Source organism: Citrus sinensis, chromosome 6, assembly GCF_022201045.2.
Source record: "Citrus sinensis cultivar Valencia sweet orange chromosome 6, DVS_A1.0, whole genome shotgun sequence".
In the NCBI taxonomy this organism is placed as follows: domain Eukaryota; kingdom Viridiplantae; phylum Streptophyta; class Magnoliopsida; order Sapindales; family Rutaceae; genus Citrus; species Citrus sinensis.
Window position 1 is genome coordinate 20,899,208 of NC_068561.1, and position 16,576 is coordinate 20,915,783.

Genomic DNA, 16,576 nt, shown 5'->3' on the forward strand with positions numbered 1-16,576 from the left:
TATTACATAAAAATGATTGGGCAGATAAAACATTTTCAATGTATCTTTCATGGTTAATGTAGCATGCTGAAAATAGATAGAGATAATGGCGGAAGACCAATTGGTTTTTATTTGTGGTTTAAAATTGAATTAAATTGAAGAACCAATCGGTTCACCATTTAAAAAACAAAAAAGAAATTTTATTATTTATTTATAAATAATAGTATTTATTTATTATAAAACTATTTTATATTAATTTTTTCATCTTTTTTGTATAAATCATGAAATGTGATTGTTACAATTGAATTGAACTACCAAAAAATAATCATATTTAAGTGAAAAGTCCAAAATTTTGGCTAATACAAAAGAAAAATTATCAAATTTCTTAAATCAAATAGTAATAAATCGAATTGAGTTGAACTATTTCGGTTCTATTCTTCAAATTGGTTCATATATTTATGAATCAGTTGGTTTCAATTTTGTTCGGTTCTGCCCTCAAACGAACCAATTAGTATCCACCCTTAATAGTGATAAACTTGAGGGAAATGAAGTTGCCTTGTGTGTCAGTGGAGTTTATTTTTACAATAGTTAATGGGAGCTTGATCACTTTCTTGCTTTGCGAAAGGGTCACACTACCTCCTTTTTGGTATTTGTGTAGAATTAAGATCAAAACTTAGAGCTTATTTGGCATTAAGGTATTGCATATAATTGTGATATAAAAGTATATTGTAGTTGATAAATATGATTTATAAATAATATATTTTTGATAAAATTAATAAAAGTATTATAAATTTTTCATCAATTAACTATTAAATATATAAGTAATAACTACAAGTATTTACTAAACTCTTTACATCTGTAATTTTCAAGCCACAACTTTCCCATAACAGTACCAAATAGGCCCTTAATTCATCAAAATGGAAAAGGGAGAGGCAAATATTATTATTCGCCCTACTCAGTTCTGTGTAAAAATCAGGTAGGGGTACATTCGTAAACAAACGAGATGGTTTTGTTCGTAGGGACCTTGCTCCATGCAATGACTCAGGTGGCAACACAACGCAGAGCGAGCGGTGCTCGCTTTCTCGGAATGCAGAGGTCTGTGGGGCCCAGTCCCAGAATTAGGAGAGGCAGGGCTATACTGCACGGGTTAGCAGCCGGCAGCCCCCTGATCCGTGACAAATTGCACGGAAATGTCTGATTTGACGACAAATAGATAATTTCCAGGTTACGCATTATTAGTGACTGTTCCCCGTTTAATTTTTCGTTGGATGATAAAGTGGTCATTTTAAAAAAGAAAAACATGTGATTGATTTAAGCTTAAAACAGTGAATTAAAGGAAAAAAAATACAAAAGAAAACGCAATTGCGTTACGAATGTTCCAAGCTCACAAGTCACGGCCATGGGAAATTGAATTCTTCTTCTACATGACAATCAAAATTTCATAAAGAAATGAAGTGAATACCATTAAAATTTAATAATGGTATTTCAAATGGAAAAAGTTTCCTTCTCCAAGAAAGAGGGGGGCGGGGGGGGGGGGGAGTTTCAGGTTGCACTTACATTTCTGCCAATGGAGATTCATTAATAGCTGCACCTTTGTCACACCGATACTTACGGAAAAAATAATAATTTATCAGAAAAAGTACTGCTATCCAGCTTGCAAAAGCAAAATGATTTCTGGCTTCTGGTTTTTGTCTTGATAAAGTATCAAATTAGCAATTGCTGCACCAAGGAAATGTTGCTGCTACATGCCTCTGCATCTTCCATTTCTCTTCATGCCAAGGCCATAAAGCTCCTTTCCAAGCAGCTCTATCTGGGGAAATAATCCATTTTCTGCACATTAGCATCTTCAGTCTTAGGTTTTTGGCGCCAGGAGATTTTACTACATTAGCTAGCTCCCTTTAGCCCCCTTCATCACTCTTCATGGTGAGTTACTGAGTTCTCATGGAGAGCCAGTATTTCGATTTGCTGATGATAACCTAATTCTGCAGCCACTAGCAACTTAACCATTTTCAAAGCAAGTTTACCAGCATCTTGCATGCACTTTGATTCAAACAGGGCAAGTTGTTTTCTTTTACCAGTAATCTTTGCAAGAACAGAATCCACTTTTGAAATGATGGAACCTGGTTGCATCTCTGACAATAAATTGACGATCCACGATCTTGCTAACCAACTTTATAAACAAGTGACAGTCTCCACATATCCTCAAGTTTTTCATCACTACAATCTCTGTTCCTGGACTAGTGTTTATGATCCCAAATGCAATAGCCAACTTTTCGCTATGCACTTCTGTATCATTCAAATGTTCCTCACTGTTCTTCTGATCGCTCCTTTTAGTTCCATCATGTTCCTGAACTAAGTTTTCTAACTTGTCCAACATTCTATATATTTCCACCGTTTGATGGTGATTTCTGTCCCCAACCATGAAGAGGTGAACTCTCCCTTTGAGTTCGACGTAACTGTACCCAGGATCTTTTTTAAGCCTTCGCTCTCTCATCATCATTCTAACCCTCATTATCCCATCCAAATTTCTAGCCTCAGAGTATATATTAGATAACAATACATAGTAACCAGTATTCATGGGTTCAAGCTTAATTACCTTTCCAAAAGCTAGCTCTGCCAGCTCTACATTTTTATGGATTTTACAAGCACCCAAAAGAGCCCCCCACACAGCACCATCAGGTTCTACCAGCATCGATTCAATAAGCTCCAGGGCTTCATTCAGCTGACCTGCTCGGCCTAGAAGATCTACCATACAAGTGTAATGCTCCGGGCCAGGCTGCAACCCATATTTATTCTTCATACCATAAAAATATTCCAAACCCTTATCAGTCAGTCCTGCATGGCTACAAGCAGACAAAACACTTACAAATGCTGTTCCATCAGGCCTAATACCACTCTTAAGCATCTCGTCAAAGAGCTGCACTGCAACCTCTCCATGTCCATGAATTCCATATCCACCTATGATTGCTGTCCATGAAACCACAGTCTTTCTTGGCATGCCATCAAAAATAGCACGTGCTTTTTTCAAATTACCACACCTAGCATACATATTAATCAAAGCATTATTCAAAAATGGGTTCGAACCTAAACTATTCGCTTCAATCTGCTGTTCAACCTCAAGACCAACACTATGCGCACCAAGGTGAGCACAAGATGAAAGAACCCCAACAAACGTAACACCATCTGGACAAACTCCTAATGATTTCATCTCTCTATAAAGCTCTAAAACATGAGTAGCAAGCCCATTTTGTGCATACCCAGAAATCATAGCATTCCAAGTAATCAAACCCTTTTCAGGTACTTGATCAAACAACTTCCTTCCGTAGTCAACAGACCCGCATTTCACATACATTGTCATTAAACAATTTCCAACAGAAAAATCAAGATCCAAGCCAAATTTCACACAAATACAATGACAACACATACCAAGCCACAGATATCCCGGGTCCACACATATCGGTAACAAACAAAGCATTGTAACGGGATTAATCTCCACACCCTGCTCCCTCATTTTACCAAACAAAGAAACAGCTTCTGAAACAAGCGAATTCAACACATACCCAGATATCAAAGCATTGTAACAAACGGTCAAATGCGTTGACTTTATACTTTCATCGAACACCTTCCGGGCGTTATCAACTAAACGACACTTACAATACAAACTAACAAGAGATGTAAGCACAAAGGGTTCCAATTCACACCCAGACTTAATGACGTGGCAGTGGAGCTGTGAACCAGCAAATGGAAGCGAAAGCGCGGTACAGGATTTAAGGGCGAAAGGGAAAGTGAAGGCATTTGGAGTCACGCCGTAACAGAGCATTTGGCGATAGAGAGAGAGAGCTTCCGCGAAGAGTGACTGGTTTGCTAGTTCTCTTAAGCGTGTGTTCCATGGACTCGTTGCCGCTATTGGCGGGGTTTTGGGAATTTGAAAGCATAATTGTTTGGTGGCTTTGTGGGGGTTAAACGAGGGCTTTATGGTCATTTACAAAAACAGGGTTAGCGTACGATCGTGTTTGTTTTGGCGGGCGGGAGAAGTCGTAGTTAAATTAGATGAGAAAATCACAACATACGTTTCGGCCTGAGGAAGAAATATCCGTTTTTAAAGAACCAACGATACGTTTCGGAAAATTGTTGTTTTTTCATATGGCATTTGAGTCTCAAGATACATTTTATGTTAATTACAACTTGGCAAAAAAATTAGGGGCAGACTCAGGATCAATTTATAAATTAATTGTAAAAATTTGTGTGAATGTCGGTCTTATAAAAGAGTAAAAACAACATATATATCAGGCCCTCGCACTAAAATAAAGAAAAACTAAAGAAATCGTTAATGATACAATCGTCTAATAAATTATGACTTAATTATTCCGTCACTAGGATTCGCCCGGCCAAAGTAACTAACACGACTTTAAAACTCTTAATACATATAAAATATAAAAGAACGACAACAATACAACAGTAAGCTTATAATAGAATTATAAAATTGTACATTAAAAAGATTATTTATGAAATTCAATTTTATTTTAGTGATAGAGAATGTGAAATGCTTGAATCATTTGATTTAATGGAAAGAAAAATAACAAGTATATATATGATTGTGAAGTAAATAAATAATGAAATTATTAAAATGTTGTTACTTGTCCCGATGTTGTTTTATAGCTTTCTAATATTATTAACGATGTTCTAATATATTATAACATATATTTTTTCTTAACCATAATATTTTTTTATAATAAGTTAAAGCAGGAATAACATTTTATCTCTTAATTATTTTAATTTATTCAATAAATATAAAATTTAATCATTTTATAAAATAAATGTCTAATTCTAGATTTTAAAAAAAAAAGAGTTGAATTCGAGACACACTTAAAAATAAAATAAAAATTCTATTATTACATGAACTATTATAAAACCAAAGGATTGTGAATGAAATTTTCTGAGCTAGCTAGCTCGGGCTATAGGTCTACAATTGAAGACAATGAAAAAATAAATAATACAACAATGGGTTAAGTGGGTCAATAGTTCAATCTTACCTGACTATAAATTAAATTAAATATAATTTAGAGGGACCGGAAGAACACTATAGCAAAAATTCTATAATACTGAGGAGGTGAACTGTAAAATTTCCAAGAAATGGGCTAAATCTTAGCTAAAGAATAGAGCCCTTATATCTCCTAGAATATTTTTCAGTGTGCTCAGATATCTTATTATCGTTATCATGCCTAAGCCCTCTTATTAATACACATGTGAAGACAAAAATTTTGAGGATGGAATTCTAGTGACAATCTAAATTAAATCGGGTTAAAGAGAGATTTAATTGACAGTTGCGTAACAATTAACAATACATCATCAAGAAGATCATCAATACAGTACGCGGCCCCATTTGTTCTTTTGGCCAATAGTTTGTTTAGCTTTGATGCTTTAATTATGTATGAACGCAAACAGCTAGAAAAGAAGGGAATAAATATATTAAAAAATGGCAATCATTTCAATGCCAAGCGACAGCAATGAATATGATGCCCTTGATTTTCAAACTTAGCTAAAATAAATTTAAAGAGTATCATCGATAATACTTATCAATAGGTCCAACGTAACAGTTTTCAAAGCTTAGATAGGGATAAAGAGAAAAGTCATTACCAACAACTGTGTAAATCAATTTGCATATGGTTGTTTTATCTTAATCAAAGTTTTTCGGTTCGAGACTTAGGAATGCAGCTGCATTATATATTTATTGGGAGAGTTTTGCCACCCTAGTGGTCCTGTTCAACTCGAATCTAAATTAGTCGGGACCCAATATAATTTTTAGATATCAAATTATTTAATACACTGAAAAATAGAAGAAGAGAAAAGTCATTACGTTGGCAAAAACTTTGTAAGATGGAGGCAATAACAAGAGAATCATCATATACCGAACATGTGTCAATACAAAATCATCATATACACTGCAATTGCAGCTTCTTCAGCAGCGTCAAATGTGCCTAGCCAATGTCTTTCTTTAGTGCGTGGGTTTCTAATCTCGGCGGCATATCTCCCCCACGGCCGTCGCCGGACTCCTAGGTACCTACTGGACTGCCTTGAGCTTCTCTTTGGATTCCCGTAAAGCAATTCAGGAAATTTTTCCATTGAAATGATGATCAACGTGGGGTTTAGCTGGTTATATATACATATGAGTGTGGTATAGGACAGTCTAAAGTGGGTGGCCCTTTGTTCATTAAAGTTACAAGAAGTCATATTTTTTGGGATTTAAGTGAGGCAGGTGAGATTGCATTGTCTATGATATAATTAAGAAATGCATATCAACTGTCTATAAACATATTCTGTTTGTGTAATGGTTGTCTATGTGTTACCTACCATTCCTTAAATTCCTCGATCATGACACGATTAGGGTGACAAAATGAGTAAATTCTTGCAGTCAATTGTATTATATATACACTGGTTATGTGGACTTATTTTTTTATTTTTTTTTTGGTTTTAATCTTATATCCAAACCTCAATAATTATTTTTATTTGCAGAGGTTTAAATTCTGCAGTGTTATATTGGTCCAAACAAAAAAAAAAAAATTGAAGTCCATTCATGCTATCTTTTTGGTTTATGTCTTATTCTTAAAAGATCGGCCTAAAAAGACCAATTGATGCATTAAAAAAAATGATCAAGCACTGTTTTTGCCATGTTGTGTCCTAAGCGTCATCAAATTTAATTTTTAAAAATTTCGAATTATCAAAATTTATAAAAAAAAAAATCCCTCAATTTAATTTTGTATATACACTGTGTTATCAACTTTGAGTATTTTTTAAATTATTTTACAAAATTTATTGTTTTTACTTATGTCTTGTATGTTTTCCAAATTATTAACTTTCTTTCTAAAAAAAAAAAAAATTAACTTTCTGTGCCTAAAATGTAAGCTTCACGTAAGCTCATTTGGATTTTGGACTCTCTCATGCTAGTTCACCAACCCACTATTTTTTTTGTGTTAGGCTTGTGCTGCTAATAGATAACGTAAATCTTTAGTTTTGCAAGAGATGATAATTGAAAGAAGCATCAAATTGGCGAGTCCTTATTAGCATTGTGAGTGACAAAACAAAACAATTATTTCTTTTTAACCTAACAGTTAATTTGAATTCATGCGATCGATCAACCTTCGCTGTATTTGCTCTCGGCTTGAATGAAATCCATTTTAATTTAAAAAAAAAAAACATAATTTTTTTTAATATTATAAATACTTAACTAATGTTTCCAGGGGTTTAAGGATTTCAGACGTGCTACTGTCTTATAGGTCCACGTAATCAATAAACAAGAAGTTACTATACACCGGGCAGTTTTTGATCCACAGACTGGATAAGACAATCTACAAGATATCCGTCTCTAACGGATAATATAACAACTCGTAGGGAAAAGAATATTCAGACGGAAGCGGGCCGTGGAGTGGCTATGGAAGCAGTGCAATTTTCGACCGTTGCTTCCCGCCATTACTCAGCGACTGGCAAAACCTTCTACAATTCCAGAATATCGGCGGGAAAATCCACTAAGTTTGTCTCCTCGTGGGCCGCCTCCAGCGACCCTACTCGACTCTCTTCCACTTCGAGAAATTTGTTCACCGTAAGTACAACGAAACTGTGGCCTTCGCTTTTTGGTTCAGTGTTAAAAAAAAGAAGACAAAACTATAAGTTTATTTCTTTCTGGATTAAATTGTTTACAGAGAGAGACGTGGGGCTTGATAGACTCCAAAAGTGTTACTATTAGAAGAAATGGTAGAAGACGTTTGGTAGTGAGAGCAGAAATGTTTGGGCAGTTAACAAGCGGCCTCGAGGCAGCTTGGAACAAGCTCAAAGGAGAAGGTTTGTTCTTTTGTTTTTTCATTTTTATTTTCTTTTATGAAAATATAGCAATATTATTGAATTGAGTCAAGAATGGTCATATATAAGTTGATGATTTGTACAAGTATAAAATTGCTCTAGATTAGTGTAAAAGGCTACACATTGTGTTGCTAGGTTTATGACAAGCTTGCAATTTTGCAAACAAAGCTAACCCATGTGGCCTAACTTGTTTATTTGGATTTTTTAGTTCTTACTTTAAGGTTAATTATTGTTCTTTTTGCCGAAAATGCCAACCAAATTATTTGTCCTTATGAGTGATTTCTTAGTGCAACAGAGACTTTAACCAAGGAGAATATTGTGGAACCCATGAGAGACATTAGAAGAGCTCTTCTGGAAGCAGATGTGAGTGGGTTTGTAAGATGAAGTGTGAAAGTTGTTCATATGTGCATATGATATAAAATGGTTTGCTTTGTTGACAGGTAAGTCTTCCTGTTGTTAGAAGGTTTGTCCAAGCAGTCAGTGAACAAGCGGTTGGTGTGGGCCTGATTCGGGGAGTAAGACCTGATCAGCAATTGGTCAAGGTATAAATTATTATTAACTCAATGATTTTTTAAATGGAAATGTTTTGAGTACTTCTAATCCTTTACAGAATTAAATTTGAGTCATTGTAATATTTATGGTGGTTTAAATTTGAAATATAGTACTGAATTAAGAAAAAAGGTACTCTTGGTATTGTGCATCACAGCGGCCTTAGTATTTTGTTGTTATTTGGTGGTTGTCTCTTTGTTGTTATTTTTTTCCCTGCATTTTTATGGAATGTAATCTCTTTTATGCATAATACTTCTTGCTAATTGGTGAGCGCTATATCATTTACTTGATATTTTCATCGAGAGTTTGATTAAAACTGGCTAAGGCCTGATTATTTTCAAATTCCAAAAAGGATATCCAGACTCTATTGACTTATTGATAGTGATAAACTATGGATGTAAAATTTTGCAGATTGTTCGTGATGAACTTGTGAAATTGATGGGTGGAGAAGTGTCTGAGTTAGTTTTTGCAAAATCAAGACCCACTGTGATACTACTGGCTGGTCTACAAGGAGTTGGAAAGACAACTGTTTCAGCAAAGTTAGCTAATTATCTTAAGAAACAGGTGCATTCTATCCCTCCTTCCTACCCCTTCTTTGCTGTTGGTATGTGTATATTTTGCGAACACCAACTTCTAGCTTACTTTTTGCTGACACCTGCATAGCATTGATTACAGGGAAAGAGTTGCATGCTCGTTGCTGGAGATGTGTACAGACCTGCTGCTATTGACCAACTTGTTATTCTGGGTGAGCAGGTACTGTATTTTATTGTTAAGAGGAATACTGTGGTTGAAATTGAAAAAATCTGTATATTATGTCAGTACTTATTTTGTTTCCCAATAGTTAAGATTCACATCATGTGAATTTTACCTAAGATGTAAAGTGTATTATCTGGTCAAATGCATTAATGGAACACCGTTTCCATCAATAGTTACTAATCTTGACAGGTAGATGCACATGATTTTATGTTACCTCTAAAACACGATAAGGAAAAAATGGAGAAAGAACAAATGTCTTATTAAAAGGTAATTTTAGGATTACCACCCTTGTGAATTGGCTATCTTCAAATCACCCCCATACTTTTGAAAAGCTCAAGTTACCCTCATTTTTGTTCAAAAGGTAAGGGAAAAATGAGGGTGCGTTGATGATTTTTTTTTGGTCTTCTTGAAAAATAATGGGGTAAATTGAGGTTTTCAAAAGTAAGATGATGATTTGAAGATGGTCAATTTACGAGGGGGTAATCTGAAATTAACCCTTTATTGAAAATACTGGAAAACTCCCAGTCTTGCAAAGGTTTGTGATCTCTACGTCTTATTCCCAATGATTAGCTATTGAACTTATAAACATGGTGCAGAAGTATTGATAATGATAACATTTGTGTGTACAAAAGACATGCTTCACTGACTTTTACAATGCGTCATCCTTTATTTATTCATGAGAGTAAAATGATAGGATCCTTTTTTACTCCTTAGTACTTTTAGTTGATTTTAAGGTCACAATCATAAAATATGTTAATTTTCTGCATTCATGTCATCTTTCTTTATCAATTACTTGCCGAAAATAGTACTTCTAGTTCATTCTCATATTCAGTTATAGCTTGTGACAGGTAGGTGTGCCAGTTTATATAGCAGGGACTGAGGTTAAACCATCACAAATAGCCAAGCAAGGTTTAGAAGAAGCGAAAAAGAAAAACGTAGATGTGGTCATAGTAGATACTGCTGGAAGGCTTCAGGTAACACTTTCTTGTATTCGAGATAATCTTATTCTTAGTTCTAGGATGTTGTATTGATATTTTCCATTGAATAAATTCTTCTAACATCTTGACCTGATCTACCATACATGTTGGTTTCTTTAACTTTTGAATAGATAGATAAAGCAATGATGGATGAGTTGAAAGATGTGAAGCGTGTACTGAATCCTACTGAGGTTTTGCTAGTTGTGGATGCAATGACTGGCCAAGAAGCTGCAGGTACAATAATATGCATTACTTAGCTATGCCCATATCTCTGCCATGTGCCAAATATTACTCTCTACCTTTCTATGCTTGTTTGTATGCTCTTCCTTTATTGTTAAAAAATGAGGTAAACCATGTAACTCAGGTCAAAAGAAGTCTCCTAACTAGACAATTCCAACTATGCAGTTCTTTTGCAAGCTGTCCAATAAATTGTCAAATAATGGATTTTAGTCAATGATTTGGATCTTGTAATAATTGATTTGCATGCCTTTTATACATATTTTTTAATTCAATAATGTAGCAGCAACAATTACGACTACTATCAGCATATACTCATCTTCTCATTTCTTTGAATTCACAGCCCTGGTCACAACATTCAACATTGAGATAGGGATTACAGGTGCCATTTTGACAAAGTTAGATGGAGATTCTAGGGGTGGTGCGGCTTTGAGTGTTAAAGAGGTTTGACTCCTGGTTGCCTTAGTTTTCATCAAATGTTTCCTTTTATTGGAATCTTTTTATTAAGCAATGATTTATGATGCCTTCTCGTTCTTTTACCTGTGTTCGTTATGAATTTTGTTGGCACTCTCGTCAATCTGTTTGCTTAGCATGATATACCTTATGAAGCTAGTTTCTTTTTCCTACAACAAACTTTCCCGTTTTCTTTTGATTGAACTGGTTTTATGACTACTGCCTGTATTAGATAATGGTCTTGGGTAATGTTTTTGAAGAGATATTGAGTTGTTAAAATTATTGAAAAACAGTAGAAAGAGGTATACAGTTTGCTAAAAAAATGACCCCTATTGCAGTGAAGCTGAAGCCAACTAGATTTTGAGTCTCCGTTGTACTACAAGACTAGATCCTTTTGGACCTCAAACACTTCATGAAATTGGATTGAATATATGAGAGCTGGTTTTATGATATCCTTGTGCCGAAGTGTTTAAGTTGTGGTCTGATATATGTTTTGTCTGCATATTTCTTGGGAACACCAGTACAGCAGCTTCACCTACATTCCATATATTATGTGAAATTTTGAGCTAGAAATAGGTATTTTAATGTGCTATCTCAAATAGTTTAATGGAGGCTGGTTAATATCTTTGAGCGAAACGGAAACAATTTATGAAATGTTTCATTTGACTATTTTAAGGGCTCAAACTTTTGACAGTTCTATTACCTGTTTATTTGTGTCAATCGTAGCTGGATTAAAATGTTATTGAATGGAGTCCTCCATTTTCTATTCAAATTAATGCCTGAATGAACACAGGTATCAGGAAAGCCAATCAAACTTGTTGGACGAGGAGAACGAATGGAGGACCTTGAACCTTTCTACCCAGATCGCATGGCTGGACGTATCTTAGGAATGGGAGATGTTCTCTCATTTGTAGAGAAGGCACAAGAAGTTGTAAGTTTCAAATATATGTGGTTTCATATCTCAACAAAGAGAAAATGTTTTGATGCATATTGAATCATGTGCACAGATGCAACAAGAAGATGCTGAAGAAATGCAAAAGAAGATAATGAGTGCGAATTTTGACTTCAATGATTTCTTAAAGCAAACCCGTACTGTTGCACGTATGGGTTCGATGAGTCGTGTTATAGGAATGATCCCTGGAATGGGGAAGGTACATATGCCAAAATTTCCAGTTTTTGTGGTGCAATCGCATTACTTTTTCGTATCTAGTTACATATAAGACTGATTAGCTGAATAGTGGCAATTTCTGTGATGTAACTGGTCTATCAATTAAACCGTGAGATGGTGCTTTGATTAACTCTCCTCTTTGTGTATTCAAACAGATTACTCCTGCACAAGTTCGAGAAGCAGAGAAGAGTTTAAAAATAATGGAAGCAATGATCGAAGCAATGACGCCTGGTATCTTCTTTTTCTCTATAATAATTATTGGACTCACTTTTAAACGATAAAATCTGACCTGGCATCTTCATTCTTTCTCCTGCAGAGGAAAGGGAGAAACCAGAACTGTTGGCTGAATCTCCTGTCAGAAGAAAAAGAGTTGCTCAAGATTCTGGGAAAACAGAACAGCAGGTATGCTCCTTTGCTTCTTGATGCAAGTTGATATACTTAGTTCATCTTGGCTATGCTGAATAGTGAGGATTTCTCATCTATGTATTTTCATGTGAACTGTAATTTATCCTGACAATATTAGGTGAGCCAACTTGTTGCTCAACTCTTCCAAATGCGTGTGCGTATGAAGAACTTAATGGGTGTAATGGAAGGTGGTTCACTTCCTGCACTGAGCAATCTTGAGGATGCCCTTAAATCTGAACAGAAGGTACATTGCTTGCTTATGTTGCTTACGAGTGCTTGTGCTTTCTGAATGTATTCCTTCCATCCATTGTGGGTGGACTAAACAATCTTATTTTTCCTCCCACAAAAATGAAAACACATTTATCCACAAAAACTACAAGGACAGCAGATTTCCTGGCCAGTACTATGAATAAACAATTGTTGGCATGAGCATTAATTGATAAATATCGCTGTGTATTTATATTTCCGCTTGATCCCGAGAAGTTCCATATAAAATTTTTCTTCACCATCTTTGTGTGTTATATACTGTATTCTAATAGTTATATCCTGTTCTGTATCATAGGCTCCTCCTGGTACCGCAAGGAGGAAGAGAAGATCAGAATCAAGGAGGCAGTTCGTTGACCCGGCATCAACAAGGCCAAGTCCTCGTGGTTTTGGGGGTGGGAGCTAGATCTTAAGTTTTGTCAGCTGCAAACAACATACTGGCCTCCAGGCAAACAGTAAAGGAATCGTAAATTCTTTCTCTCTCTCAGATATCTCTACTCATGAAGTTAAAAGAGTTTTCAAGGTTGTTTGAGCTGTAAGAATTCATCAATTAATGTAACCGAGCACGGAATTGCCACCTTGTGTCTTTTAAGTACTGTACTTTTATGTATGTTAACCAATGTCACTTGCATTGACTTGTGAAATTGAAAATGAAAGCTAGAATGAAATGCGTTGTATGAAGAGCAATATGAACACATTAGATTCATGATTCCCTTATGCCATTTTGACTGTTCTCGTGGATTCAGATTTAAATTCTTTTATTTAACATTCAACGGGAGCATTTACAACGCCATAATTTACAAAAGGTAGTAAATTCCGGCAGATATCCGGACAGTTAAAGAGGAACCAGAAGGAAGTCGTTCAGACCCTTGAAACATCAACAACTTACTAGCGTCTGGGACACTTCCATATGTCAAAAATAAAAAAAATTTCTATTGATAATTTGAAAATCACAACCACGTGTTCACTTAAAGGAGGAGGATTTTCTTGTGGGTAAAAATGGCAAGCTCAGATGGAATTCCTGTGGCTACCTGTGAGATATTTCTGTTGATATTAATGTAGCATTCTACCCGGGCCAGAATAACAATGTTGAAGTTGATCCTGGAGCTTCCGTGTGGTTATCTTTGTGGATATAGGTAACTTTTGGCACACAAAAGTTGTAAAAAAGAATTTGAAACTAAGTTCAATCTATGAAAATAAACGATCCCATTATCAGATCCCTGAAAATGATATTGTATTGATTTCTCATCTTGCAAGAGAGATATATAACTGTTACTGCAATACTGAAGTTTCTAACTTTACAAACTATTAGTCGAAAGCACATTTGATATGAGTTACATTGCTACAGAAATAAAAGTCAGAAACATCACTACACTGAACTATGCCGAGTAATTAAACATAGTAGGGTCCTTGGAATCTCTTTCAATAAACTCTCGATTGATCAAGTCGTCAATCCGGCTCTTGATTGCTTTGATTTCAGGCTTGAAGCTGTGGCTCAACATCTCAACACACTCTGAAATTAGTTGTTGATAACCCAAAACTTTCCGGCTCTTCATTATCCGCACAAGGGCTGCATCAATGTTGTGTCTCCTGTCCTTACCAACATCTTCGTTAATCTCCCTTCTGCCATCAACTGGTGGTAGAGGGATTCTGATCCTCCTCATTCTGTCAGTGAATTTCGCGTTGAATTCAAAAGAGTCAGATTGAGAAATTGTCTTTGTATTGGGCTCCTTATTGAGGATCTTATGCTTGGAACATGACAGTGAATGGAGGACTCTGATCAAATCACCTTGGTTCAAGTTCAACTGAGTCAGAATTTCTGAAAAGCTCAATCTATCCGCGTCATTGAAAAGCATAAGACAAGCAGCCTGATAAGTTGACACAATAAGTTCTATAGCTTTCTGCTCAAATTTGCCATTGACGTGGCAATTTCCCAATGAATAAATCCATGTGAGTTTTCTCGCTTTTGTTTTTGTTCCATAGAACTTTTTGAAAGATTCTACACCCTTGACCATCTCAGAAGGAAGGTTGAGACCAAAGAACTTATAACTAGGCCAGGATCCAGTTGTGAGAACCATAACTGATAAATCAAACTGGGGTTTTTCATTCAGGTTACTGCTAAACCAATCATCAAGAGCTGTCTGATTTTCCCTTGCGAGCACCACATCAGTTATCATCCCCTCCATCTTTGTTGTAAAATGCCCACCAGAATGCTGCTTCAGCTTACTTAAGAAAGTCTTATCATAGTCCTTATTACCACCCTTATCAAAAAGTAGCCTTCGAGCAAGCTTCTTCCTATAGAATTCAGCAAAAAGATCTTTATATTTGAAGTAGCCAAGCAGCACAATTACCTTATCCATTGTTCGTTCAACAGTTTCATCACTCAATTTCTCAGCATCACTATTCTTGAAAAGATTGTCACAAAATGTAGCCAATATTTCAGCACTTGAAATTTCAACAATGGATTCGTTACAAAATACCTCAAAGGCTTCTTTTAGTGCCATTAGGAAAAGCTTGTGATCTCCAAAACAAATGCTAACATACGCCATGAATTTGTCATGGAGCTCCAATATTTTCCCAACAAAATTCTGTTCCATGTTAGCAGTCTTATTCCTCACATTTTCCTCAGCCTGATGAACCAAAGCTTTCCCTTGATCTATAATATATTGCTTAAAAATACCCGCCACCGGCTCCAATCCAGTTGGTATTTCATCATACAGCCTGAAAATCCTGGAAAGATCATCAAACTTTTCTTCTGAAATCAATGCACGGCATCCAGATTGCTCGTTTTCAAGCAATTGATTCCGGTGCACAACCAGTAACTCGTGTTGAACCTTCTCAATCAACTTAGACTCGCTGCGCGTATGGAAGTAATACGCAGCTCTATCTCTTTCTTTCTTCAAACACTCCTCCGCTTTTATCATATACTCCGGACATGAATCATTCAAAATCCAACTGCTAGCCTTGCGCAAATAATAACAGCCCGCGTCATCAATCATATGTTCTTCGAAATCCTGTTGGTAAAAGTCCATATCTAGGATTTCTATACCAACAAAAATATCCACAGCCTTCTTCACCAAAGCTCTATCAATCTTCTCACCCTCTCGTTCCTCATCAATCAGAGCAATCACTGTATCTCTTACCTTCAAATCTTTACAAACCCTATCACGAAAAACAACCACCGGAACTTCTATCAGCGAAGCGAGTCCTGCTTGACTACGAACATAAAACCGGTCAAGATACTCAAAGAACCGGAAAAGCCAACGCCCCATTACATTAATATTCTCCCATTGTTTGACAAACTCGCGCAACATGAACTCCCCCCGCTTGTCTTCAAAAGAAGGCAATATATCTGATTGCATATGCTCTTCAAATACCTCCCCGTACTTAACGTAGAGCCGCTGCGAATATGAACAGTCCTGCGCAGAAGGAAGCTCGATATTGCAAAGATCATAGACTATTGTGTAAAGGGTCATGTATTCTTCAGAAGCGAAGGGAGGCTCAGGCAACCCCTTTAAGATTTTCTTCAGCTTGGCGATCCCATGCTCCATTAAAGCCAATGATTCGTCAAAAGAAAGCTTCTTCTTTGATGCCATTGCTGCAAAGTTATTAAAGTGTAAGGAGTCTGAAAATAGTGATTATACAGCCAAATAAAAGGGCTGTTTTCCTAAACAACAAAGGAATGCAGATTTAAGACGGCTTCAAAAATCCCGTCTTGCAACTTAGAAGATCAATTTTCATCCTGTGAGGTCGGCAGTGGGGCTTAAAATCAAAGCTTTTGTATTGTACAACTCGGATTACAGTTAATTCGAGAAGTAATCAGTAGCAACATAGCAAAACGACATCACATAATGCTGTATGATTATGACAATATGAAATACCCACAACACCCTCACATAAATAATATTGATTATTGAAAGCGGAAAAGTGAAAC

At 35.9% G+C, this 16,576-nt stretch overlaps 3 protein-coding genes across 3 annotated transcripts; 1 reads left to right on the top strand and 2 right to left on the bottom strand.

Moving 5' to 3' along the window:
• Positions 1–1,285: 1,285 nt before the first annotated feature.
• LOC102618060 (putative pentatricopeptide repeat-containing protein At3g11460, mitochondrial) lies at positions 1,286–3,993 on the bottom strand. The gene has a single exon (XM_006481688.4). The coding sequence runs from the start codon at positions 3,959–3,961 to the stop codon at positions 2,051–2,053; it is 1,911 nt and encodes a 636-aa protein (XP_006481751.1). The 5' UTR covers positions 3,962–3,993; the 3' UTR covers positions 1,286–2,050.
• Positions 3,994–7,340: 3,347 nt separating this feature from the next.
• LOC102618343 (signal recognition particle 54 kDa protein, chloroplastic) lies at positions 7,341–13,323 on the top strand. Its single transcript, XM_006481689.4, has 15 exons — positions 7,341–7,576; positions 7,677–7,815; positions 8,129–8,196; positions 8,274–8,375; positions 8,794–8,946; positions 9,058–9,135; positions 9,987–10,112; positions 10,247–10,349; positions 10,696–10,796; positions 11,599–11,736; positions 11,813–11,956; positions 12,129–12,204; positions 12,290–12,375; positions 12,497–12,622; positions 12,941–13,323. Exons 1-15 carry the CDS (start codon positions 7,409–7,411, stop codon positions 13,046–13,048), a joined length of 1,716 nt encoding a protein of 571 aa, XP_006481752.1. The 5' UTR covers positions 7,341–7,408; the 3' UTR covers positions 13,049–13,323.
• Positions 13,324–13,851: 528 nt separating this feature from the next.
• LOC102618629 (cullin-1-like) lies at positions 13,852–16,432 on the bottom strand. The gene has a single exon (XM_006481690.3). It carries the CDS (start codon positions 16,236–16,238, stop codon positions 14,022–14,024), a length of 2,217 nt encoding a protein of 738 aa, XP_006481753.1. The 5' UTR covers positions 16,239–16,432; the 3' UTR covers positions 13,852–14,021.
• Between the last annotated feature and the right edge of the window lie 144 nt (positions 16,433–16,576).

What these genes read in the sequence shown, in the direction of transcription:
- LOC102618060 (XM_006481688.4), bottom strand. Translation starts at nt 3,961, where the DNA reads ATGACCATAAAGCCCTCGTTTAACCCCCACAAAGCCACCAAACAATTA.
- LOC102618343 (XM_006481689.4), top strand. Translation starts at nt 7,409, where the DNA reads ATGGAAGCAGTGCAATTTTCGACCGTTGCTTCCCGCCATTACTCAGCG. An exon ending in GAACAAGCTCAAAGGAGAAG is followed by an intron (nt 7,816 to 8,128) that starts GTTTGTTCTTTT and finishes TTAGTGCAACAG; the next exon opens with AGACTTTAACCAAGGAGAAT. An exon ending in TTGTTATTCTGGGTGAGCAG is followed by an intron (nt 9,136 to 9,986) that starts GTACTGTATTTT and finishes AGCTTGTGACAG; the next exon opens with GTAGGTGTGCCAGTTTATAT.
- LOC102618629 (XM_006481690.3), bottom strand. Translation starts at nt 16,238, where the DNA reads ATGGCATCAAAGAAGAAGCTTTCTTTTGACGAATCATTGGCTTTAATG.